This window comes from Heterocephalus glaber, unplaced genomic scaffold, assembly GCF_053883595.1.
Source record: "Heterocephalus glaber isolate CG9 unplaced genomic scaffold, H.glaber_assembly_v1.0 deba00001600, whole genome shotgun sequence".
Classification (NCBI taxonomy): Eukaryota; Metazoa; Chordata; class Mammalia; order Rodentia; family Bathyergidae; genus Heterocephalus; species Heterocephalus glaber.
Window position 1 is genome coordinate 12,710,548 of NW_028258372.1, and position 25,215 is coordinate 12,735,762.

A 25,215-nucleotide genomic window follows, 5' to 3' on the forward strand; every position below is an offset into this window, starting at 1 on the left:
TGAATTATGACACTGACTGTGGCAGTGGTCCTATCAGATCATGTTCTGCCTTATGATGGTTTTATATACCGTCTTCTGGAGAACTAGCTTAAAGCCTTTCGCACAGTAGATGTAAAAACTCAACAAAGGAAAATCTGCCCAGTTCAGCAACTTAGTTTCACCTGTGGTGCAGCGTGAGGTGTGACTCACTCTCCTTTTAAGCAGCAACATAAACTCTTCATTCTCTGCCTGTTTTGCTTCATCATTTTCTTCTTTTGCAGAGTCATTTAAGCAACAAATATTTGTTTAGTTCCTACTGCAAGTTACTGTAACACAGAATCTCTAGTTAGCCAGGAACTAATCTTTCAGTCAGTGGAGATAAGATGTGTTTTAGCCCAAGACAATATGTAATAAGTTTTATATAATTACATGCAACTTAAAGTAGTGATGACATCAAGGAAGGAGATGTTTTCCCACTAAATCATTGGGAAAGCACTATGGAAGAAGTGTAATGAGTCTTTACAAATGAACAGGATTTCAGCAGGGGAAATTGTGGGAAGTAGGGCAATCTAGGAAGAGGAAATTGCTCAGAACTGTTGAAGCTTAAAAGAATATTGCAGGGCCGGGGATTTAGCTCAGTGGTTTTGCCACCTGCCGTGCAAGCACAAGGACCTGAGTTTGATCCCCGGTAAAAAAAAAAAAAAAAAAAAATATTGCAGCTTTGCAGAATGGAATATGAATCAGATGGAATGGACAAGGTTTTCTTTTCTTTTTTTTTTTTTTTTTATGTTTAGCAAGTCAGATAATATTGTAAAGAGATCTGAATGCTACCAGGACAAAAAATAGTGCCTTAGATAGATTAACCCAAAAGCACTATAGGCTCATTGAAGGAGGGAAAATTTAAGGATATAATGATTTATAGGCTGTTGAAATAATCTAGGCATAAAATGATAATCTCCTGAAGTAGGAGGTAGTAACAGAAAAGGGTATGTGCTAGGTAACTTAAATAATAGTTTGTCTAAAGAAAACATTATTTTCATACTGTGAACTACTTAACATTTATACCTAACTAGTATGAAGCATAAAAACAGTTTTGTTTGTATAGCTTGGTATCAACCACTTAAAATTTGGAAAAAATGAGAGAGGTTTTATTTGTAGAACCAGACATAAATAAAAATGCAGCACCAGAGAGGATCCTGAAAAGAACCCTTCTGTTAGCTCCCATATCCTCTGAATCAAGTCAGAGCACCTTCCACAAATAGGACTTAGTACATAAGGGATAAGTGAAGTTACTTTCACAGTTTCTTAATTTTGAGCAACTGCATTTTCTTTTCCTTTATTCAAACTATATTTATATACTCAGGTGGGTATATGGGTGGTTATATAAATACAGGTGGCATATACATTGAAAGCAAATATGTATATTGATTAAATGGGTAGAATGGTGTTTCAGAAATGAGAAAGACTTCAACCATAAATTGTTTCTAACTTCATAGGATATTAAGAGCAGCAAAAACCAGAGCCTGTTAAGTACCAGAGGTACATTAAATAGACATATTCCAATTCTTGCCTGACCTTGAGATCAGCTTTACCCAGAGATATGTACATAGTAAACACATGGTCAGTGGTGAGCTAGCCATATTTGAGGTTTCTAAGACATCATATTTAATGTATTTTATTAATTAAAATAATGGAGCATTTAAATATATATTTATCTATATTTTTATTGCTTTTCATATAAAATGAGGTAAAGCTCTGTTGAGAAAACTCTATGTAGATTTTTTTATTATTTTGAAGGAACCCAGTGGGCATGGTAAGAATAAACCTTGGGTAAAATTTCAAATTTTTGTTTTAAGATAGACATTTTTTTCTGTGGCTTCTATATAGCTATAATTATTTTATGTGTCATTTTTAGTATTAGAAATAAGGATAATTTAGTATGCATTTTGCTGTGAAATTTTGAGTTGGAAATCTGTGAGTGCTTGTTATCATCTTTGGTTTTGGTTACCATTATTTGTTTTTTGCCACTGCTCTTTACTAAATAATGATGCGAAACAATTAAAACCCACAACAAAAATTCTAAAATGCTTTTTCCATCATGAGGAATAGATGCTTACTCTGCTGGCTTCTTATTCTGACTTTATTTAGCACTTGTTTATCAAGTGCCTTCCAAAGTCTCAAATAAATATAAAAATGAGAAATAAAAAATAAATATAAATAAGAACTGATCATGGCCAAAGTAGAGGTGTCGCTGAAAAGAGGTGTAACACAGCAGGCACTCAGAAGAGCGATTGGCTGAGGGAGAAGAGGGGGAGGAGACTCCCACAATCCATTTGATGTCAGCTCAGAGATGGGAGTGGGGGTTCACTCCTTTAAGATTCAGAATAAAAAAACCCTTGACTATGTGGAGAATTCTGAATTGAATTTTTCTTGTTTTAAATTTGGAATGATAAGTCTCTTAGACTGGTAGTTTCCAAATAACAGTTTGTGAATATTTCCCAGTGGCTTCATAGATGCTTATTAAAAATACAGAATTCTTGGAAGTAGTGTAGAGATTTGGTAGATTAAAGGTAGTTAAAATCTGGGAATTTTTTTTTTTTTTTGGTACCAGGGATCGAACTCGGGTCCTTGTGCTCACACAGCAGGCAGTGAAACCACTGAGCTAAATCCCCGGCCCTGGGAATATGTATTTTGAAATAGCTTCTCAGATGATATTGGTAATCAGTAAGATTTGACCTCTACTTTAGTATAATAAAGATCTAGGAAAAGTTAGATAGTAGTTGAAGTCATAGGAATGGAGATGATTCCCAGGGAGAGGATGGAAGGCAAGGAGAGCACAAATCTAAGAATGGAATACCGTAAAATAGGGAATTAAAAAAAACAGCAAAGAAACTGAAAAATAGTAGATTTTTGTCCAGGAGCTAGTGTGTATATTTTCTCAAATCTGCTAAATCTTTAGGATGATAAGCCTTAGTTCTGAATCTACATAGAGAAAAAGCATGAAATAATTTCTTTTTAATGGGAATCGAACTCAAGACCTTGCATTTATGAGGCAAGTGTGGCACCATTGAGTTAAATCCCTGGCCCTGGAATAAAAAATTTTAAACTTCTGCTTGTGATTTGGTTCTGTTCCAAGAAAGATTAATCAAATTTCAAATCTGTGCTATTTCATAAAGATTATTTCTACTCTCAGTGGAGGAATAGTATCAAAATCTATTTAAGAAATAAATTGATGCTCTTAAGGAGAGAACAATAAAGAAAGTACAATATCTGAAAAGAAAGTTGCAATATTAACCACAATTTGTAAAACAAAAAGCCCAATTTTATACTTACTAATTGGAATTAGGATATTAATTTACTGAAATGGGTTTTGTAATCGAGGACTAGAACTATTATAGTCTCTGAGGAACAAATCCTTTTACTCATAGCTGTTGCTGTTTCTTCTGTTATTAATGTCTAGGTGACTGAAAACTTAGGTTAATAAAAACTTATGGTGTTATGAAAAAGAAAAAAATGGCAATTGAAGGACTTTACTTAGTATAAAAATTAATTGCCTTTTTCAAAACTCATATCCCAAGGTAAAATAGGGGCCATAAAGGGGTTTTTAAGTGTATATATAGTCCATCATTGTTCATTTTTTTCTTTAAATAAATAAGAATAGAATACATTCACACTTTATTGAGATTCTAGGTTGTTCTTTATCCAAGTGAATTATTAAGATTATTTCAGTAGCTGTGTGGTCTACTTTTTATTTAGTATTCCTCATTTCACTGACCACTACAGATCTTTTAGGAACTCAGTGAATATGCAGTCAGATGATCAATAGTGTCTAATACAAGGAGTGATTCAAATGTATGATGAGTTTAAATTTTTTAAAAGATTTGTTACAGTAAAAAACTGTATTGCTATTGATTCCCCTCAGCATACTCCCTCTATCTTCAAACATGTATCCCGTCGTTCTTGCCACTTTCTGAAGCAGTCATTGAAGTCCTCTTATGTGAGCATCATTATAAGGTTTGATTATGATCTAAGAGTTTTTTGGTTTTTGTTTTTTTTTTTTGGTACCGGGGATCGAACTCGGGTCCTTGCACCTGTGCAGCAGGCTGCGAAACCATTGAGCTAAATCCCCGGCCAAGTTTGATTAAAAAAAATACTGTGAATGTTGCTGCTGATTACCATCCAGTGGAAAAGCAGGCTCATAAAAACATCATGGCATGTTCTCATTCACCTTACTGGATTTATTCACTATAATGACTTCTGGCTCTTCCCCCAAGTAAAAATGACCATGAAAGGTAAACATTTTCAGACAGTTCAGGAAATTGAGGCAGCCACAATATCACAATTAAAGGCACTCGTGAAAAAGAACTTCCAGAACTGCTTCAGGAACAATGGGATAAATGTGTTCAAAATGATGGGGAGTATTTTGAGGGGGATTAATGACAACATATCTTTCCCTGTAATATATTTTTTAAAAATTTAAATATTCATCATACTGTTTGATCACACTTTGTATATTTAATGGTTAAGGTTCTAAATTAAAGATAGTTTTGGGCCAGGGATTTAGCTCAGTGGTTCCAACGCCTGCCTTGCAAGCGAAAGGACCCAAGTTCAGTCCACAGTACCAAAAAAAAAATAAATAAAAATAAAAATAAAAAAATAAAAAAAGATAGTTTTGAAAAAGTCGTCTTAACTGTCTCAAGGAACTGTGGTATTGTGGACAATATCTTGTCAAAAGCAGGAAAAAGTTGATAATGTTACCTATCTCTGACTAGAGAAAATTTACTGGGGAGAATACCACAGCAGTCTTCAAATTTGTTGATGGCCAATTTGTGAAAGTTTAACCAACCTTAGTGTTGGAGAAGAAGCACAATCCATGCAAGGCCACCCTTGCCTCTGACACAGTTGTAAACTCAGGTACTACAAAAACCAACCTCAGGCTAGAAGCACTCTCAGAACTCAGAAAAAGCGATCATACTCAGCGCAAAAAGCAATCATACTCAGCACAAAAAGCAGTCGAGGAGAACTGTCAAACATAGAGCTTCCTTCGCCCTCTACTGGCGGAGTCATGGACATTCCTTTTCTGCAATTTATAACAATACACATGGAATATTGCCACCTAGGGAAGCTCACTCAGGTAGAGTTTTTACTGGGACTCAATCGCATACTAGAATGTGATTGACTGTTTCCTACTTCTCTGTAGGAGAATGAGCATTGTGTGGGCCAAAGCCTTCCTTCATCATTGGTCACATTGTTAGACTGTTTAGTTGCTGAAGCCCCCAAGCAAACAAGTCTGCCCATCAGGCATGACATTCTGTGCACCTAGAGAGCTCTTCTTAGTAGCCAGTGGCAAAGGCCAGAGCTGTCTTTGGGTGATGTTAATTCTTCACCACATCAATTCCTTCAGATAGTAAAAGCCAGTGAGACCAAACTGGAACAAGTGTTCATAAAACTGAGATTACACAGATTGCGGTGGAGGAAATGACTCCTTTTTCCCATAGGATTGAGTTAAAATATTTTTATTCAAGCTCATCTTTCTGTATTCTGGATCATACTCAACTTGTCCTTTTATGAGTTCTCTTCTGTAATTAATTAGAATGCCCTTGTCTCCTGGGCATGCCAAGTGCTTTCCTGCCCTACAGCCTCCACTCAAACCATACTTTCTGTCAAAATCTTTTGATTTTGAGCACATCCTGTGTATAGTGTCTAGCCAAACCAAGTCCCTATCTCATGTAAAAGGCCACTTTTACCACCTAAACCCTTTTGCAATCACTTCCTCCCTTAAATTCGTGTTAACATTGGCTGTATAATTTGTGTGTTAACATACTGTTCTTCCATTGATACTTATACCTATATTTTGTCTTTACAAATAGATTTTAAGCCTTTACAATTGTAAGATGTTACAGATTATTCATTTTGGTCCCCCAATCCTATTACAGTGTTCTTCATGCACATAACAAATTTACAGGGCTGGGGATTTAGCTCCATGGTTCTGCCGCCTGCTGCGCAAGTGCAAGGACCCAAGTTCAATCCCTGGTACCAAAAAAAAAAAAAAAACCAAAAACAAATTTACAAAGTTTTTGGTAAGTATTCATATGGACATTGTACAGCTGGTAACACATTATTTTAATATTAAATAAAAGCATTTTGTAAACCTTAGCCAAATTATACTCACATTTCTAAGATAATATTAACCCAGAAAATTACCAGGGTCATTTTTGGCAGTTAATTGAAGCCATCTACAAACATAACAGTAAAAAAAAATGCTGAAAAATGTCAAAGGAAGTATTGCCATGCCACCCCCACTTTAGGGCCTTTGCACATCATACCCTGAGAGAGGCAAAACCACCCTACCTAACTGTCCTTTTATCTTGTTTTATTTTTTCATAGCACTTTTTGCTGGCCAACATTATACATTTTTGTTTTAATGTCATTCTCTCCTATTAGTAGAATATATTCTCCACGGGGGAAAGACTTTGTCTCACTAGCAGTTGTATCTTCTATGTCTAAATACTGTCTGGTTCTTATAAGAGTTCAGAAAAGTATTTGTTGAATATATGAATGAATTTGTACTATATAGCAAATAAAAAGCTTATTTTTCTATACATTTAATTTTTTACCATTTGATTTTTTATTGTAGTAAAATACACATAATATAAAATTTCACCATTTTAACCATTTTAAACTGTATGATTCAGAGACATTTGATACATTCACAGTATTGTACAACCATCATCATTATCTAGTTCCCAAATATGTTTATCTTCTCAAATGGAAATCCTCATACCCCTTAAGAAGCCACTCCCCATTCCTCCTATTGCCATCCTCTTTAGAAACCACAGATTTTTCTGTCTCTATGAGTTTGTTTATTCTTAATGTTTTCTTTAGATAGAATTCAATTTTTGTCATTCATATTAAGATCTAGATAACTTGAAGAATTTCATAAAAGACTCTAAAGTGATCAAAGGAGAGGTGGAATGCTCTCTAAACTATTAACAATTATTCAAATTGTAAAAATAACTACTGAGTTTGCACATAGTCAGAATTAATAAGATTATAAAGTATTGATTAGGTTAAAATGAGTACAGATATATATATCAAACCTGGCTTTATTAGAGGCACTCATTGAAGTATTTTGGAAAACAAAAGAATTTTTTTACACACTAGATAATAGATATGGAGCTATTTCTTGAAATATGCATTTCAAAACAATTTAAAAGACTATCTTGATTTAAAAAAATCATAATTTGATAATTTAAGAAATAATGCAAAGTTAGAATTATATCTAACTTTGGAAAATAGCAACATAGATTTCAGGTAATGTTCTTCATTCTATCAGAAGTTTATTGCCTGTTGATATGAGTTTGAAGATTGTCATATGTCCTATTTGAATCTTTATTTTGGGACAATGAATAGTGAGCATCCCTGAGAATGAATGCATATACAAATACAGCATAGATGTATATGATAGGTCTACTTGGAGTCTCAAAGCAAACCCAGATATTTTTCATAGTCATCTTGAACTCTGAACTAGAGTCCACTGGATTTCTGGGATATCCAGGCTGTCTCCATGCTTTACTGTGCCTACAAGTCTTCTAGTTCCAAAGGAGTTCTTTGTTCTGTTTATATGTTTCCACTCCCATCTAGACATTTCTTTCAACAGCAAGGTATCTATCATGAATATTGACCAGTATATAACCATACCACCCCCATGTATCCCTTGGCTTTAGTTCTCATTGTTACCACTTTCTCTCAAAAGGCTTCTTTTCACTTGAAAGCAGAATGTGGCTTATATTTTTTACCTTTATGTCAGGCTTTGGTTCTGGGTCATTTAGCATGTGTATAGAGTGCCTAGAAAGCAACTTGCTCAAAATATGATTTAGTTGAGCTTTATTTATATGTTAACACTTCTCATATTCAAGAAGTAAAGGTTAGCAATGGTCCAACTTTTTTGTTGTTGCTGTTTCTAGCTCATAATTTTAGTAGCACATTTGAATCTGGAATAGTTTAATTTTTTTCCTTTCATCTTAAGATCTTTGGATTTTTGTCAGACATCAAGGCAAATAAATGAGACCCACTACTGCAACCCCATCTGCTTTCAGAGACATGTAAGCAGACCAGTTTGTGATGTTTTATCATCCAACATAGAACTAAAGGAGAATCCCTGTGGAGTAAGAATGAGAGGCACATTCTAAGGTCAAAAGTTTTTAAGCACTGAATCATTTATCTGCTGACTGATTGTGGCTAGGGATAGTTTACCTTGACATTTTTACTGGTGCTAACAGCCTGCCATGGTACTTACACAGTTCAGTGATTTTGTGGTACATGCAAAGTGAATATTCAGCTTATATTTTGGATTTGATAATAGGGGTTAATAAGAAAAGCTGCTGTCAGAGTTTAAAAATATGACAAATTAAAATACAAACAAAGTTTATTTTTCAGGGTATTCCTTTTTTATTTCTGCTCAGGTTACATGTGAAAATACTCATCCTCACTAAAATACTTCTTTAGGTCTTGTTTGACAGCTCAAAAATTGCTTCATAAAAAATAATATGCCCTGTCTCCCAAATCTGTCTTCCTAATACTTGCTGGCACTTGAATGTTGCATTCATTTCTTTTCACAATAAGCAAGTAAGTGATGATTCTTTTCTGGTAGGAATTAAGAGAACTACAAATATGTCAAGGTTATGTAAGTCACCATGGATAAATAGCTTGTGTAATACTCTTGATAGCAGGCTTGCAATTGAACCCACTGAAAAATTGTCAAAAGTTAATCAAGCTCATTACTATAACTCTTAAAGTTGATTTTCAAGTGATCTTCAACAAGATGAATTATATTTTTTGTTGGAGCATAGATTTTATCCACTCTAGAAATTGTTTTCAGAATATGTTTAGTCTTATGACTTAATGTTTTGGAAGTTAAAGAGAATCTTTGAAAGGTAGATTTTATTTCTGTGTAGTGAAAACATCAGGGATATGAGGATAAAATTTAACTTTTCAGAGTTTATTACAAACCTTTTATTACTTTGTGGTCCAAAGTCAGTTTTTGTGTATGGCCAGCCTGGCCAAGGCAAGACAAAGGATGATCTCAAAAATTGTGCCTACAGGGCCGGGGATTTAGCTCAGTGGTTCTGCTACCTGCCTCGCAAGTGCAAGGACCCGAATTTGATCCCTGGTACCAAAAACAAAAACAAAAATTGTGCCTACAGGTCACATTCTTGGTGATAATGGTCCAGAAAGGAGATATGCAATTGTGACAGTAACATTTATTCTTTTCATAATCAGGTGAGTCTTTAACCCTTGTCTGATGCCTTGAAGCTAAATTCTAAAGTAGTGATGGAAAAGGTGACTGCTTTAGAAAATTTACTTCTATCTTACCCTGTCATGCCCATCATATTTTTGAGTATATATGTATACATCTTTCCCTGTTATGTGGGTTATATGCAAAGCTGGGACCTGAGTGGGTACCAGTTGATAAAAATAGTATCTTTTCTAAACAACTGTCACCTTTGTGTTACTAGTGAATTAATAGAAATAAAGATGATTTAGGATACATTATATGTAGGAAATTAGGAGCAGATGTGTATATACGAATGTATCATCATACTTTAAATCCTAGGAGAATTGGTTTCATAATCACAATGTTTATAATTTTCAAAGAAATACTGTTTGTTATTTAAATACGGAAGAATGTCTGAAGTGTGTATTTACCAAAAATTAAATAATGAGTATTCAATTTATACTAAGTTACATGCTAAACACTTTACAGACATCATTTTATCCTAAGTAAAATTATGCATTAGATAATTATAATTCTATTTTACAGATAAAGAAACTTAAGTTCAGCAAGATAAATAATCTGTCCAAGATCCGATAGGTATTAAATGAGGAAAGCAGAAATGGAATCAGTGTTTGTTGACCCTTCCATGAGAAGAGGGAATGACTTCTTCCCCCTTCTCACGGTGAAGACAGTTGGCAGGATTAGAGAGAGATTAACAGGAGCCTTACATAAAAATGACCTCATCAAGTTCGATCCTCGGTACTGAAAAAAAAAAAAAAAAAGACCTCACATCAATTTTGATCGTGCTGTGAAGTTTTTAGCCATATAAAAATAAAATGTTTACGCATGGAACTCTTTAATTTTAAATATTTAAATGGTGAATTGTTTATATTCTCTTTGTGCTTCCTCTGAGTTCATTTTATTTCTTGTAAAAATTGATTACTATTATCAAAACAAGTCTTAGAAAGGAATTAATATTGAAGAGATAAAAATGCTTTGTCCTTTCAGAGTATTAGTTTTGCTGACTCATTTACTTAAGTATTTGCTGAATAAGTGGGTAAGTGAATATGGAGTTAGGTATGGATCTCTTAAGTATACACTCTTTCTAGTCTCAACTCTTATGGCTAATCGGGAGGTAGGTTAATTCTAGTTTTCACTTTGCAAACAAGATTATTTTCTTTTGGTTTTTTAGTAGGCCAGTACACAATTTCATTCCTATTTAGCTTATGAGGGTCTACCTCTTGACCTTCTCTAATATGCAGATTGATTAGTGAACAGTGTAGCAAAATAGATTACTTAGTCCATATAGTGAAGTACCAGAAATTATTCTGTTAGCCAATATAAGGAGTATATAAGAAGAAAGCTTTAGAAATACACATGTGTGGAAAGCATTTAAACATAAACCTGAGAAAGGGAGCTCTCATACAGTGCTGATGGGAATGCAAATTAATATAGCCATTATTTAAAACAATGTGGAGATTCCTAAAAAAAAAATCCAAAAAACCTAGAAACAGAACTATGATGTGATTCAGACATTCCTCTCCTGCGTATATTTTTAAAAGAAAGGAAATCAATATGTCGATTAGATATTTGCATTCCTAGGCTTATTATAGCAGTATCAGCAATAGCAACCTAAATGTCCTTCAGCAAATGACTGGATAAAGGTAATATGATATCCTCATATTTGTATAATGGGATGTATTTCACCCATAAAAATGAAATCCTGTCATTTGATGTAACAGGGATGAGCCTAGAGAACATCATGTTAAGTGAAATAAGTCAAGCACAGAAAGACGAATACTGCATATTCTCATTTATATATGGAAGCTATAAGGTTGATCTCAAAATTATAGAGAGTGGTTACCAGAAGCTAGGTAAGGTGAGCGTGAGGATGAGAGTGAAGGTATGGTTAATGGGTGCAGGAGTACAGCTCTATAGGAGGAACCCAGTAAGTCCCTGACTCCTGGAACATTCCAGTTGCAAACTTTCACAGATGACCAATGGACTGTGCATTGGGAACATTTGTAGATGAGAACAAATCATGGAAATAGCTCATGTATTTACCTTACCATATTAAAGTAACTATAAAAGTAAAAATGGTTTATTTACAATATTTTATGTGTGTTTGGTTTTTTATGCAATGAAATTACATTACCATGACAAATATTTTCTGTATATATATCTTTTTACTTACTGTAGTGATCTTTTTTGTTAATTTTTATTTTTATTAGTACATGTTTGTAGTACATAATGATTACACTCATGTAGAATTGGTACATGAACATAACATATCTTAATTTGTTCCATCTTTATTCAGTTTTAGCGTTACATTCCTATAAGGCATCAGAATTTCTTCTAGACTGATTTGTCATATGTTCTGTGTTTGCTAACAAATTTGGAACTTTTTAGTTTGCTTCCTTTCTTTGTAAGAAAGATGATAAGATCTCATTATCACCCAGCATGAAATAGCAACCAAAATGAAAAAGGCAGCAAGAAATGGAACTGGCTGAACCATGAGCTAATCAACTCCCCCCTTCTTGTACACTTCTCAGCTACAAAGAGAAAGGGAAATAGCATTTACACAGTAACTCGTATTTTAAATGGTTTTTTTCCTTTCTTAATTTGAGACTGAAAGAGGGAATTTGTTTGAATCTTTACGGGAGTAAGACATGAAACAGTATCTTTAATTTGCAATTAGTAGACTTTGGTGCTGCTTTGAATTGCACAAAGTATTTTCATCGTCAGGGTTGCTCAAAGTAATCCCATCCTATTTTCTTGACATTTAAGTACAGTTACACCAAATATTTCCAGAAATAAAATGAAATCAAGTGAATAATTGTTTTTAATAATGCTTAGAATTTTACTCAATTTTGAGCTTTTGGTTCCTAAATCTGTCAAAAAAAAATACTCAAACCACTTTGGATTTATGTTTAAAGGACATGTCATCTTAATATAGTATCTGTAGCCTTTTTTTTTTTTTTGGTACCAGGGATTGAACTGGGGTCCTTTGTGCTTGCACAGCAGGCGGTGAAACCACTGAGCTAAATCCCCGGCCCTCTTGTAGGCTTTTTGTTTTTTGAGTAAGTTGAGTAATTAATCTAGTATGGGGCGGGGGAGATGGATAATATTTTTATATTTTAAATGGTTTTGACATGAGTGTTCAATTATCAGAGTCTCAAGCACTTAAAAATTAGAAAATATGTGGTACTGTGTAAATGTAGAACATACTCTACTGTTGTTTAGAGTATATTTTGGTATAACTCTGGAAGGAGACTATCTTTATCAAAACTAAAAATGCATATACCCTTTGACCTAGCAGTTCAAAATCTAGGAGTATATCCTTGAACACATATACACATATGCAAGACACACACACACATATATGTGTATTCATATATAATGTTCCTTATGATATTGTTATATAATTTTTAAATATGAAGTCATTAATAAGAGAATATTAAATTATCATGTCTGTGTTCAAATAGTTCTCATTCTTTTTAATAACTGCTCTGAAGAGAATAAAATAATTTGCCTGACTTAAGAACATGTGATAACTTATCTTGTTAAATAAAAAGAAGGTATAGTTTTGCTTCTAGGGAAATAAATATATACAAATTTTCTCCCTCCCTGCTCCCTACTTAACTACACATACTATGCACACATACATCTATAAATAGATGGGTGAATGGACATTAAAAAAACTGTTGATAGCATGGGAATAGGATTGTCAGACTAAAATAGAAGGGAAAGTTTTTTAGTTTACTTATGGTTGCTGCTTGAACTTTTCTTTACTATATGTATCTGTTATTTTTTATAATTGAAATGAAATTTTGCATTAATAACAAAGTCTTGGGTTTTTTTTTTTCCTCTTAGGACTCATCCCAGGAAAGTGTTATTACACGAGATATTCATCGTACATTTCCTGCACATGATTACTTCAAAGACACAGGAGGAGATGGTCAGGAATCACTCTACAAGATCTGTAAGGTAAGTCCTTTCCCCTTGATTTTACTAACATATTTTACAGGGATGTATTTTAGGAATTCATCTTAAAGATTTTTAGAATTTTTTTTTCTGTCTTCATGTCTCATTAGCACTATACCATATTCTCTGGTTTACACATGCATTATCAGTTCCTCAATATGGATCCTGGAAGGTGACTCTTTGCCTGCATGTTCCAAGGAAGGCACAGTACAGCCTCAGTTTGGCTCTCCTGCTAACAGGAAAGAAACAGAATGTCCCCTCTGACTATGCTGTAAAGGTTCAGAGAAATCAGATGAGTCTGCCCTTCTCACAACATAATGTGGCATTTGTCTTGGATTTTTTGACAATAGACAAGTGTGAGAATCAGTGTGGGGCTTGCTGTTGAATACCAGCAAGTTCTCTGATATTGTTAATATACTCTGTGTAGTTTTTATATCTCATTTTGAAGTCTTTCTTCTTCTTCATTATTAATAGACCTGGAAAGAAAAATAACTGCCTCCCAATTTTCAGTGAATGTGCTCTACATGAATACAAAAGCTTCTGTCTTTGTCATTATAGGATAGCCAGTAAGTTCTCAAGGTTATATCAGAAATGCAGAATGAATGGGTGGCTGTACTTATATTGTTCTCACTTGCCATTGCAGTAGAGATTGTTAATGAATAGTGAACTACACAAAAATCTGGTAATGCGGACACAAAAAGTAAACACCATGGCTAATTTGTAAGTTAGAGAATTAGTATATGAATAATCAAACTTAGTCTTTTAACAAGTAGTAAAGATTGGGCAGTAGGTAGGCTGAAGTATAACCACAAATATATTTCATTTTATATTTACTGTTTTTAAAGGGGCTCATAAAAGCACTCACCTACATATGCTAACCAAATATAGTTGTTTAATTTTTCAAATGGCACATCTTTCACTAAAATCCTTCTTGCATGTTGGTGCTTTTGCCCTCCTCCCACTCCTCTGTATTTTTTTCCCTTTCTGTCTCAGTTTTTTATCTAAATATTTTGAAGTATTATAAATTTACATGGTCAGAAATCTATTTTGGAGGGTCTGAGGGTGTAGATCAGTGGTAGAGTACTTGCCTAGTATGCACAAAGCCCTAGGTTCTATGCCCAGCACTGCAGATCATTTTTTAAAAAATGGAAAATCTATATTTATATAGATGTATCATTTAGAGCTACAAATACATAACTAACTTAAAATCTGAGAGTGTACTAATTGGTGGAAAGTAATACATCATCTAGTTTAAAAAAATACCAAAAACCGGTGGACACTACAAAAATGTATAATATATTCATTATATGCTTGTAAAAGGTAAAAGTAATTGTTAACTTTTTTCCTACTACTTTTGAAATTCTATGAGCTGATTTGCTTCTGGTTTGTATATAAAAATCGGAAAAATTATATAGTTTTTAAGTTTTTAGAAGGGGATCTTGCTTATGGCATATGGAACTTTTTTTTTCCTCACAGTGTAGTTGCAGCCAATCAGTGACTTTTCCTCTGATTGATACTTTCTTCATATGACTAGAACAGATGGTTCCATGTTTTTGCAGGCTCTGATTTACTCTTTTGCTTCATTGTAGTAAAAATAGTATTTGCTTCATTATATAATATTTAGAGAGAAACAGTTGAAACATTTATATTCCCAAGAGACAAGTAAAATGATTAGCACCTTCACATAGTTGGTAGCCTTTGCTTTGGTGATACAGATAATAACCCAACCTTGAGTTCATTAGATCTAGAAAAGAGTCATTAGTGCATTCATGCAGTTCATAAAGTCATTCTAGATTATCAGTATACATTTTATAACACGATTAGACAATTTTAAGGCTCTTTACGAGTGAAGAATATTATAAAAATGTAGATTCAGCATACTTCATTGTTGACATTACTTAAATTGCACTAAATTTTGTGAATATATGGAAAACAAACAGAATCGTATTCAAAGCTAGTCAATGAAAGTTAAGGCTTTTAATACTGTACAAATATATTTATATATGTGTGTATAATTCTACAACAATCATTGATAATGAAAGTGAACAGAGATTTATATATCAGCAAATGTTGGAGAAATAAAAATTTGCTGGGATGCTACCATGTAGACCACTTGGTTTATGATCCACTCAGTTCCTTTTCCTCTTTTTGTTTGTTGTTTTTTGAGACAGGATCTTGCTATGTAGTTCAAATTGGCTTTGAACTCACTATGTAGCCTACAGAGGCTGCCCTTAAACTCACAATGATCCTCCTGCCTCAGCTTCCTGAGTAGTGGGATTACAGGCTTAACACACTACGCCTGGCTCCTTCTCCTCTTGATCTCTTTTTCAGTAGCCCAGTGTTCATGCCAGGAAGTCTTTTTCCCCTAGCATTTAGTGTATTTTCAGCCAATCATGATAATTCACAAGTGTCTGCCTATGTATAAGTAATTTAGGACTAGATATTCTTTTTTTTATTATTAAATTCCTTTCTTGTTACATTGTAGTTATACAACACAATTACATTTCTCATTGGGAATTGTACCTTTACATAATGTATCTTGGTTCTTATTTTTTCCCCATTCCTAGCCCTCCCTTCACCCGCTCCACCCTTCGCTATTTACAAAAACTTTATTTCTATTTTTTCCATTTCTCAGCATTTTTCCTTTCCTTTCTTTCCTTTCCCCTGCCCCTCCCACTGCCCCTACCCCTTTGGACCTTTTCTTCCTATTATGCATTATCAATTATTCATTCTAATCATTGGTACATTTTAGGTATACAATATAATGACATTCATCATTGGAAATTTGTACCTTTACATAGCCTCTCTTGGTTCTTATTTTTCAGCTTTGCCCAGCCCTCCCTTCAACCCCTCCAGTCCTCCCTATTTACAAAGATTTTGTTCCTATTTTCCCATTTTCTCATATTAATCCCATTCCCTTCTATCCTTTCCCCTAGCCCTCCCACTTCCTTCCCCTTTGCCCCTTTTCTTCCGATTTCACATGACCTATTATACATTTAGTCCTTATTTACACTTTCAGTTTCTCACACCAGAGAAACTATTCGGTACTTACACATGTGTGTCCTATTTATTTCACTTAAGAGTATTGCCTCAATGTGCATCCACTTAGCTATAAATGTTTCTAATTTCTCATTTTTCATGGCTGAGTAGTACTCCATTTTATTAAAAAATCCACATTTTCTTTATCCAGTCTCCAGTTGATGGGCATTTGGGCTGTTTCCAAGTTTTAGCTATCACAAACTGCTGCTATGAACATGGGCACACATATATCACTGTGGTATGATTCTTTTAATTCTTTGGGGAAGATCCCCAGGAGTGGAATAGCAGAGTCAAATGGGACTTCCAGTCCTAGTTCTTTGAGGTATCTCCATACTGATTTCCACAGTGCTTGCACCAGTCTACACTCCCCCCAGCAGTGGAGCAGGGTTCCTCTTTCCCCACAGCCCCACCAGCATTTGTTATTGGTTGATTTCATGATAGCAGCCATTCTTTCTGGAGTGAAGTGGAATCTCAGCATTGTTTTCATTTGCATCTCTCGAATGACCAGTGTTGTTGAATATTTTTTCATGTATTTATTTGCTATTTCTACTTCTTTGTCTGAGAAATGTCTGTTCATTTCAGATGCCCATTTTTGGATTGGGTCTTTAAATTTGGGAGGTCTGATCTTTTTAAGTTCTTTATAGATTCTAGATAGTAGACCTTTGTCTGAGGAAGAGCAGGTGAAGATTTTTTCCCACATTGTGGGTTGTCTCTTCCCACTGCTGGTGGTTTCTCTTGCTGTGCAGAAGCCTTTTAATAAGAAGAGATCCCACTTGTTGATTGTTTGTGCTAGTTCATGGGCAACTGAGGTTTTGTTCATAAAATCTTTTCCTACACCGATGTCTTCAAGGGTTCTACCTAACCTCTGTTCCAACTGGTTCAGAGTTTCTATTTTAGTATTTAGATCTTGAATCCATTTTGATTTTAGTTTAGCACATGGTGAGAGATATAGGTCTAGTTTTAATCTTTGGCTAGTTGAAGCCCAAGTTTTCCAGCACCATTTGTTAAAGAGGCTATCTTTCCTCCAGTGAGGGTGTTTGGCTCCTTTATCGAAGATGAGATGGCTGAGTGTGTCTGGCGTTGTTTCTGCATCTTCTAATCTGTTCCACTGGTCCTCAGGTCTGTTTCTTTGCCAGTGCTATGCTGTTTTTATCACAATAGCTTTGTAGTATAGTTGCATGTTGGAGATTGTGATACCCCCTGCCATGTCTCTGTTACCTAGAATTGTTTTTGCTATTCTGGATCTCTTCTTGTTCCAAATGAATTTTTGGATTGTTTTCTTAAGGTCCATGAAGTATGCTGCTGGAATCTCAATTGGAATTGCATTAAATCTATATAGCAGTTTTGGAAGTATGGCCATTTTCACTATATTACTCCTTCCTACCCAGGAGCAGAGGATGTCTGTCCATTTTCTGATATCATCTTCAATCTCTTTTCAGAGTGCCATAGTTTTCAGAGAAGAGGTCTTTGATTTCTTTCATTAGGTTGATTCCTAGGTATTTCAGTTTTTTGGATGCTATTGTGAAAGGAATTATTTGTCCTATTTCTCTCTCAGTGAGGACTAGATATTCTTAAGCTTCTGTGTTCACTTTTTTCGCTCTTTGAATCCAATTTGATCCATAGTTTTTTTTCATTTTTTGATTGTCATATCCTTAAAAATTACTTATGTATAACTGTTAAGTCCCCTGAGTGTAATCTATCTGTTCTAACATTTTTCTTCATAGACTGATATCCAGTAGTATACCTCACATTCAGAAAAACATCAGAATGGGGCTGAGGATTTAGCTTAGTAGCACTGTGCCTGCCTTGCAAGTGGAAGGTCCTGAGTTTGATCCCTGGTACCAAACAAACAACCAAAAAAGAAATACATTAGAATTTCCATTCTGCATACCCTGCAAAGAACCAAACATCAAAGATGCCATGGTATTATATCAGCCACATTGTCATATGTTCTTTAAATATGGAAAATTTTGCTTTCTCTTTAAAAATCCTTATTTTTTTCTGGTTTTCTACACTGCCCACAACCTCTAGTTTACTGCTAAAATGAAACAGTGATAATTGACATTATCTTCTGGTTTTAAAGAAATTGCATCCAATGGTGTATTTCATTTCTCATCAGCAATACGATTACAAACAGTTTTTTAAAAATACAGTGTCTTCCATGTGACATAACAATTTCACATTTGCAGAATACTTACACATTTTTTAACCTCATTTATTTCTGACAATTTCTCATTTGTACAGCCTGTACTAGAGGTACAATATACTGTGCTTTTAAATTGAACAAAAATTATTAGGAGAATTTCAATTATAGTAAGTTTAAAAATCAACTCTAGTTTCAAGGATACAGCAGTTTGACTTTGTAGTTGAAAAGTTTTCTGTGACTCTAGTGAAATGAGAAATGATCTGAACTGTCAGATTAAAAGAAGACTTAAAAAACTTACTGTCATGTTTTAATAGTCCTGTCAATTCTTGTTTCACCTTTTAATATCTGTTTCAGAGTAGGAGGAAATCGAAATGGTTCAAAGTTTCTTCTGTTGTCATAAATTTATATAGGGAAAGTTGAACTGAAAGTATAGTCATAGAATTTATAGGTTTTTGCAAATGAAAACATTTGATTCCTCCTTCCCTTACTGTCTTTCCTATTAGTTATCTCAGTATAGTATTTTAAAAGAATGTCCTTGAGAGGGGGCAGAATATATTTCAAGTATCTTTAGCTCTTTTCTAATTTGTATGTGATATAAAAAATTTATGTTTATGTTCAAAGACAGGCTGGTACAATATAAAGGACTGAGCAGCAGGAGATCTGGGTCTGGTTTTGATTCTTCTACCAGGCAGATATGAGACTAGAAAAAATTACATGGTAGGTTTCCTCCTCAGTAAGGGTGTAGAGTTCATAAGATTGTTCCAGTTCTAATTTGCTGTGATTCTCGATTTTGTTTCAATTTTTTCTTCTAAAATATAATGGATAAATCCAGAATGTAGCAGTTAAATCCTGTGTTAGTCATTAGTTTTGTGTCTCAATAACAGAGCCATAAAGCTCTCATTTCACCTGGCTTTCTCTTGTGTTTGTCACATCACATGGAGTTCATTCAGTGTTTGGTTTACTTTTAGATATACATCTCTTTTTAAGACTTAAGTCCAGTTGGTCATAGTAATCAGCTAAAGTATTATTTATAACAATACAGATTAAAGTGACTTCTGATGTGCAATTTAATTTGTGCATATTGCTTTTTCTAATTTTCTGATTAGAGTAACTGCTTTCTGAAAAAGAGGTTACTGCTGTGAATTTAATGGGAAAGAAGGAATATATTACAGAGAGATTGATACCTTTGTTCATGTGGGTTAATAATTTGATAGTATAATGGTTTGTGGTAAGACAAAAATATAATTAACCTCTATTTTATCATATACTTTTGTCAAAACAAGATTGGATTTATTATAAAAACTGAGAATTTTAGGTACTATTTTAATAATAATGATGAAACTGCCGCACAATTTTAAAGAATGCAAATGATATATAACCATACATTAATTATCTTGTTTTCTAGACATAGGTATTTGTGGTTTTACGGATGAATTATTTTTTCTGAGTTGACAATTTTCAGTAGATTTTTCTAGCTATTTGACTACCTGTAATTCAGCTCTCTTCTTTGAGATACCCAAATGAGCCCTAGTTTGAACAAACAAATTTATTTAGTGAAAAAATTTTAGCCCACTATTCTTTATGTAAGCAAATTTGACTGACTATGAGCAACTGGTGGGATCCCTCCTACTTACATGTCTTTCAACTCTGGTTCACTTCAGAATGAGGGGCCTTTAGTGTGGAGTTTTAGGTGTCCTTGGATCAAAATGTACCCAAAAGGATTTAATTTGGAAGAGTACCTTGGAGGATTCAGGAAGCTCTTGGAGAATCAAGCAAGATTTTGAATGCTTTTTGTACTTCTCTTCCTAATGAGTTTATTTGAATAATGGAATCCTGAGGTGATCCAGACATGCGCTGTTGAGGAATCCTTTAAATCCCGGGGACCACTTGCTTTTACAGCAGATTCTTATAAGCAGTGTATTAAGTAAATTCAGTACATCTTAAAGGACAGTGGTATATATCAAAGCAAATTAACTTCCTTAAGGAAAAAGAAATTCTTTTAGGTCTTAGTGAAGGCTTGAAGACCCTTCCTAATGTTGATCAACGTACCACAATAGTAATAATGGAAACTGTTGAAGCCCTGTGGTTTAGAAGATACTTCTGTTATTTGATCACCACTGTTACTCCACAGGGCAGGTAGACTTTACCTCATTTTATAAATCTAGAGAAATGAAATTGTTGGCCTGAATTACATAGCTACTGAAAGGCAGGCTAGCTTGAACTCAATTCTTTTACCTTAAAATTCTGTAGTTTTTCTATAGTGCTATTGTGATTGTGTATGTTTAATGAAAAAGAAAATTTATGATACCAGAGACTATATGCTGTGCACTCTATACACATTATGTTTTTTTGTCATGACAGTTATGTACATTGGAAATAAAAACTATCTCTGTTCCTAGATCAACAAATCATCACACAGAGAAGACAAGCTATTAAGGAAGGTCAGGCTAACTCTAGTGTTCCCATCCTTTTTGTCATATAGTGGCTTTTCTCATGTTAGAGGGACAGTATTTATGCAGAAGAGAATTTTAGCAGCAGTAACATCTTAAATTCAGAGAGCTATACAGTATTATTTGTAAAAGTAAGTACTAAAATGCAAAGAAGAAATAACCTTATATTTCCCATACATATAAGTTATTAGAAAACAATAATGAGAAGACCAGGAGTACCAGTATAATCTTCACCAGTATACTTGAAGTTACTCAGGCTCTTAGGCAAGATAAATATTTTAGTTCTTCTTTTTTCTAGCACAATTAATGCTTTATTAGTGAGAAGATACACCAAAGACATGCTTAGAGGTGCCACAAAAGAAAAATGAATTCATTTCTGATGATTTTACTCAGAATTTTAAAATCTAAAGTTCTGAAAATTTATTTTAATTTCAGTTTACATATAAGATTTTATTCCTTTTTAAAAGATTATTTGAACTACTTATGATGGATTGATACCATAATCTCTTCAGTGTTTAGGGCCTTTAAAGATTTTGGCAAGGATATGGATTTCTAATGATAAGTAGAAATTGGATGTTATACTTACACATTTTTTCTTTCATTGTGTCTGATAATAAGGTAGAATCTTTGAGTTAAATCCCTCATCCTTATAAAGAATAGTTTCCTTACGATCATCATAGACCTCATTGTCATCATTAAAAAATCTTTTATTATTGTATAATGTGTAACAAACATATACTGGTAGTAGAATTCAAAGTGCATACTCAAGATACAGGACTCTGAATTTTTACTGAGTGAACCCTCCTTTGGAATTCATTTGGAATAAAGGCATACAATTTATTTGTATCCTCAAAGTTTCCTTTATTTTCCCTGCTGGTCATTACCTTCCTGAAGGTAACTGCCATTCTGGTATCTGTTACCATACTTTGTATCACCTGTTTCTGAACTTTAAAGAATAGACTCGTACAATATGGACTTTGTTGTGTCTGCTTCTTAAAAATCTGTGAGACTCTGTGACTCATCGGTTTTATTGCATTGACTATAAGATTCATCAGTGTTGACTGTGGATTCCTCCATTTTGTTGCAGATACCAGTAATTTATTATTTTCATGACTTCATAGTATTCCACTGTGTGACTATAGTATAATATAGTGTGTATTCAAGTTTCAGTAGGCATTTTGCCATATACATTTCAGCCAGCAGATGTGTAACCGTTCTGGTTACTATCACCGATACTTGGTAAACTGTAACTATTGGATATATAGTGATATCTCATTGTGGTTTCCTGTCCATTTTCCTTATGACCCATGAGGATGAGCATCTTTTCATATGCTGATTGACCATTAGGAATCCTTTTTCATGACAGAACTGTTTTTCTTTAGCACATTTTTATAATTTATTACTTGTAGGAATTTTTTCTATGTTTTGAATATGATTCCTTTTAAAGAATATATATGTTGCAAATATTTTCTCTGTGGCTTGCTTTTTACTCTCCTATTTGAGTCTGTTGATACATTAGAGCAATTAATCTTAAAATGTCCAATGTATTAATCTTTTCTTTTGTGGTTAGTGTTTTTGTACTTTGCTTAACAAGTATTTGCCTAACATAAAGCCATGAAAATGTTTTCTGATGTAATCTAGAAAGTTTATTCTCTTGCTTTTTATATGAGGACTATGATCTCTCCACAGTTGATTTTTGTGATGTAGAAGTCAAAGTTCATTTTTTCCCCGTATGTATCTCCTGTTGATCCAGCATTGTTTCTGAATAACCATACTTTCCCCATTGTGGTGCTGCAGGATGTTTGTCACAAATAAGGTCCATGTATATGTGAATTTGTTTCTGAACTATTGTGTTCTGTTTATCTATGTATCCATCTTTGTACCAAGTTACCCTATTATCATTGTAGTAGCTTTATGTAAGATACTAATAAGATAATAAGTTGTATTATCTGGGAACATTAGGCCTTCAATTTTTTTCTGCTTCAGAATTATTTTTGCTACTTTGGCCCTTTGTATTTGCATGTTGTAGAATTGGCTTGTCAGTTTTTGAGGAAAAAAAAAACTTTCAAAATTTTTATTTGATTCACATTAAATCAATAGTTTGTCAATTTTGTTAGTTTTTCCAAAGACCCAACATTGACTTTGTTGATTTTATATATTGTTTATTTGTTTTCTAACTTCATTGATACACTTTTTAAAATTTCCTTTATTTTTGTTGAGTTTAGTTTACTAGCTTTCTTTTTTTTAGCTTTTTAAGGTAAATGTTTAAGTCACTGAGTTTTTAGCTTTTCATATATTTTTTTTAACATAGTGCTGGGGATTGAATTCAGGGCCTCACGAATACTAGAAAGGCACTGTACCACTCACCTACCTCCCCAACCCCTCTTATTTAGATACATCAAAGTCCACAAATTGTTCCTAAATATTGCTGTAGATGCGTCTTCACAGAGTTTCTTTTTTCTTAAGTTACACCTTAAAATCAACCTAATTCACATGTAATTTACGTAGAATAAGCTGTATCTATTTTAAGCATATAGCTGGATAATTGTTGTTGACAAATGTGTACACCTGTATGATCACAATCAAAGTATACCACTATCATATTACTTCAAAAAGTTCCCTCAGCATTCTTTGCAGTCAGTCTCCTCACTCATACCTAAACCATAGACAATTAATTTATCTTCTCTCATTATAGCTAAGTTTCTGTTTTCTAGAATTTACTATAAATGTATCATGTAATACGTACTGTCTTGCCTCTGGCTTCTTTCATGTAGTATAATGCCTTTTTAGATGTATCCATGTATTTGAGACTTTCAGTAGTGTTTTTTATTGAAGAATAATATTCTATTATAACCTCATCAATTTTGACATGTCACATGTCAATATTTTCAGGTTCAACTCTGATGAAATCTAATATCTGATCACCTATAGATTGTTTCTGTTGTTTGCCATCTCTTGGTTTTTGTTTATTTTTGTTCATGTTTCCTTTCATGCTTGATCTTTTTTTTGTTGTTTTTGGTACTTGGGTCCTTGCACTTGAGAGGCAGGCGGTGGAACCACTGAGCTAAATCCCCGGCCCGCATGCTTGATCATTTTTGATAGAATGCTAGACCTTGCATATGAAAAATTATAAAGGTTCTGGATGTTGTTATTTTTCTTTAGAATACATTCAGGGTTTTTCTGGAGGCAAGATGGAGTATGACGGATCCATTTGACCCTTCTTTTTCTTTTCTTTTTTCCCCCCTTCTTCCTTCCTTAACTCATCTACCCTCCCTCCACCCCCTCCAGTCCCTCAGTTTTCTTCTTTTAACCCTTTCTTTCTCTTTTCCTTTGGTACTGAGATTGAATGCAATGCCTCACACATGTTAAGCACACACACTACCACTAAGCTACACCCCCTAGCTCCATTCTTTGCTTCACTTTTTACTGTCATGGTACTTGGTTAGAAAGTGAAGTCCTTCTAAGAGCCTGAGTATTTACTGGAGACTCTTCTGAGCAATGCTAGAAGATCACTGAAATCTTAGCTTAATTATTCTTAGCACTTTTGCAGGCCAGTTTTCCCAAAATTTCCCCTTCTGCAAGATATCATTCATATCTAGTGAGGAGATATAAGTGATTAGCTTTTACAGTGTTCTCAAATTTTTCAGCAGACAAGTTACTGGCTCATAGTTTCACATTTTCTAGACGAGAGGAGAATATGCACGGATGCCTTTTCAACATAAGATAGACAGGGCACCATATTTGCATACTGATACATCTTAATCCTTGAGTAAACATTTTATTTCATTTCCCCCATAAATTATTTTGCATTATCCATTTTTGTAGAATTGTTCAATTCTGCTTCATTGTCAAGGACAGTTTGTTTATAACTATTCAGAGCAGTAAGTGTACACACACACACACACACACACATATAAAGAAGTCTTAGCAAATCAAAGTTGGAAAGCTTCACAACTGTGTGTGTTTGTTTAGGAGTTAATGAGTGAGTGAGTTAGTGAGTGAGTGAGTTAATTAGTGAGTCAATCTTTGCTTAGAAGATTTCAAAATAATTTATTATACTGTATTTGTTAGTACCCCTGTAGTCATATGAGAGCGGTTGTTTGGGGGTTTGGTCTTCGTTTATGTGTATATTAATAGAATCAACTTTCTGTGAGTCAAGGAAAATTATGTCTTTTCAGCTGGGAAAATATAATATAATTTTAAAATACAGATTTTCTTCTGATATTATAACAAGGAGAAGGTCATCTTAGTGACACTGGAGTCCTAGAAAGAGAGTGAGTGATTTGTAATGCTCTTGAGAGCACCTGAAGAGGTATTTTCAGATTTCTCCATGTGCAGGG

At 33.9% G+C, this 25,215-nt stretch overlaps 1 protein-coding gene across 7 annotated transcripts in view; it reads left to right on the forward strand.

The window, feature by feature from the left end:
- Rabgap1l (RAB GTPase activating protein 1 like) overlaps positions 1-25,215 on the forward strand; it is a 725,139-nt gene that overhangs the window by 387,608 nt on the left and 312,316 nt on the right. For all 7 annotated transcript variants that reach the window (XM_087194125.1, XM_004853402.3, XM_087194130.1 and 4 more), the window contains one exon: positions 13,130-13,243. In XM_087194125.1, coding sequence (XP_087050251.1) covers positions 13,130-13,243 — 114 coding nt within the window. The remainder of the gene's footprint in view (positions 1-13,129; positions 13,244-25,215) is intronic.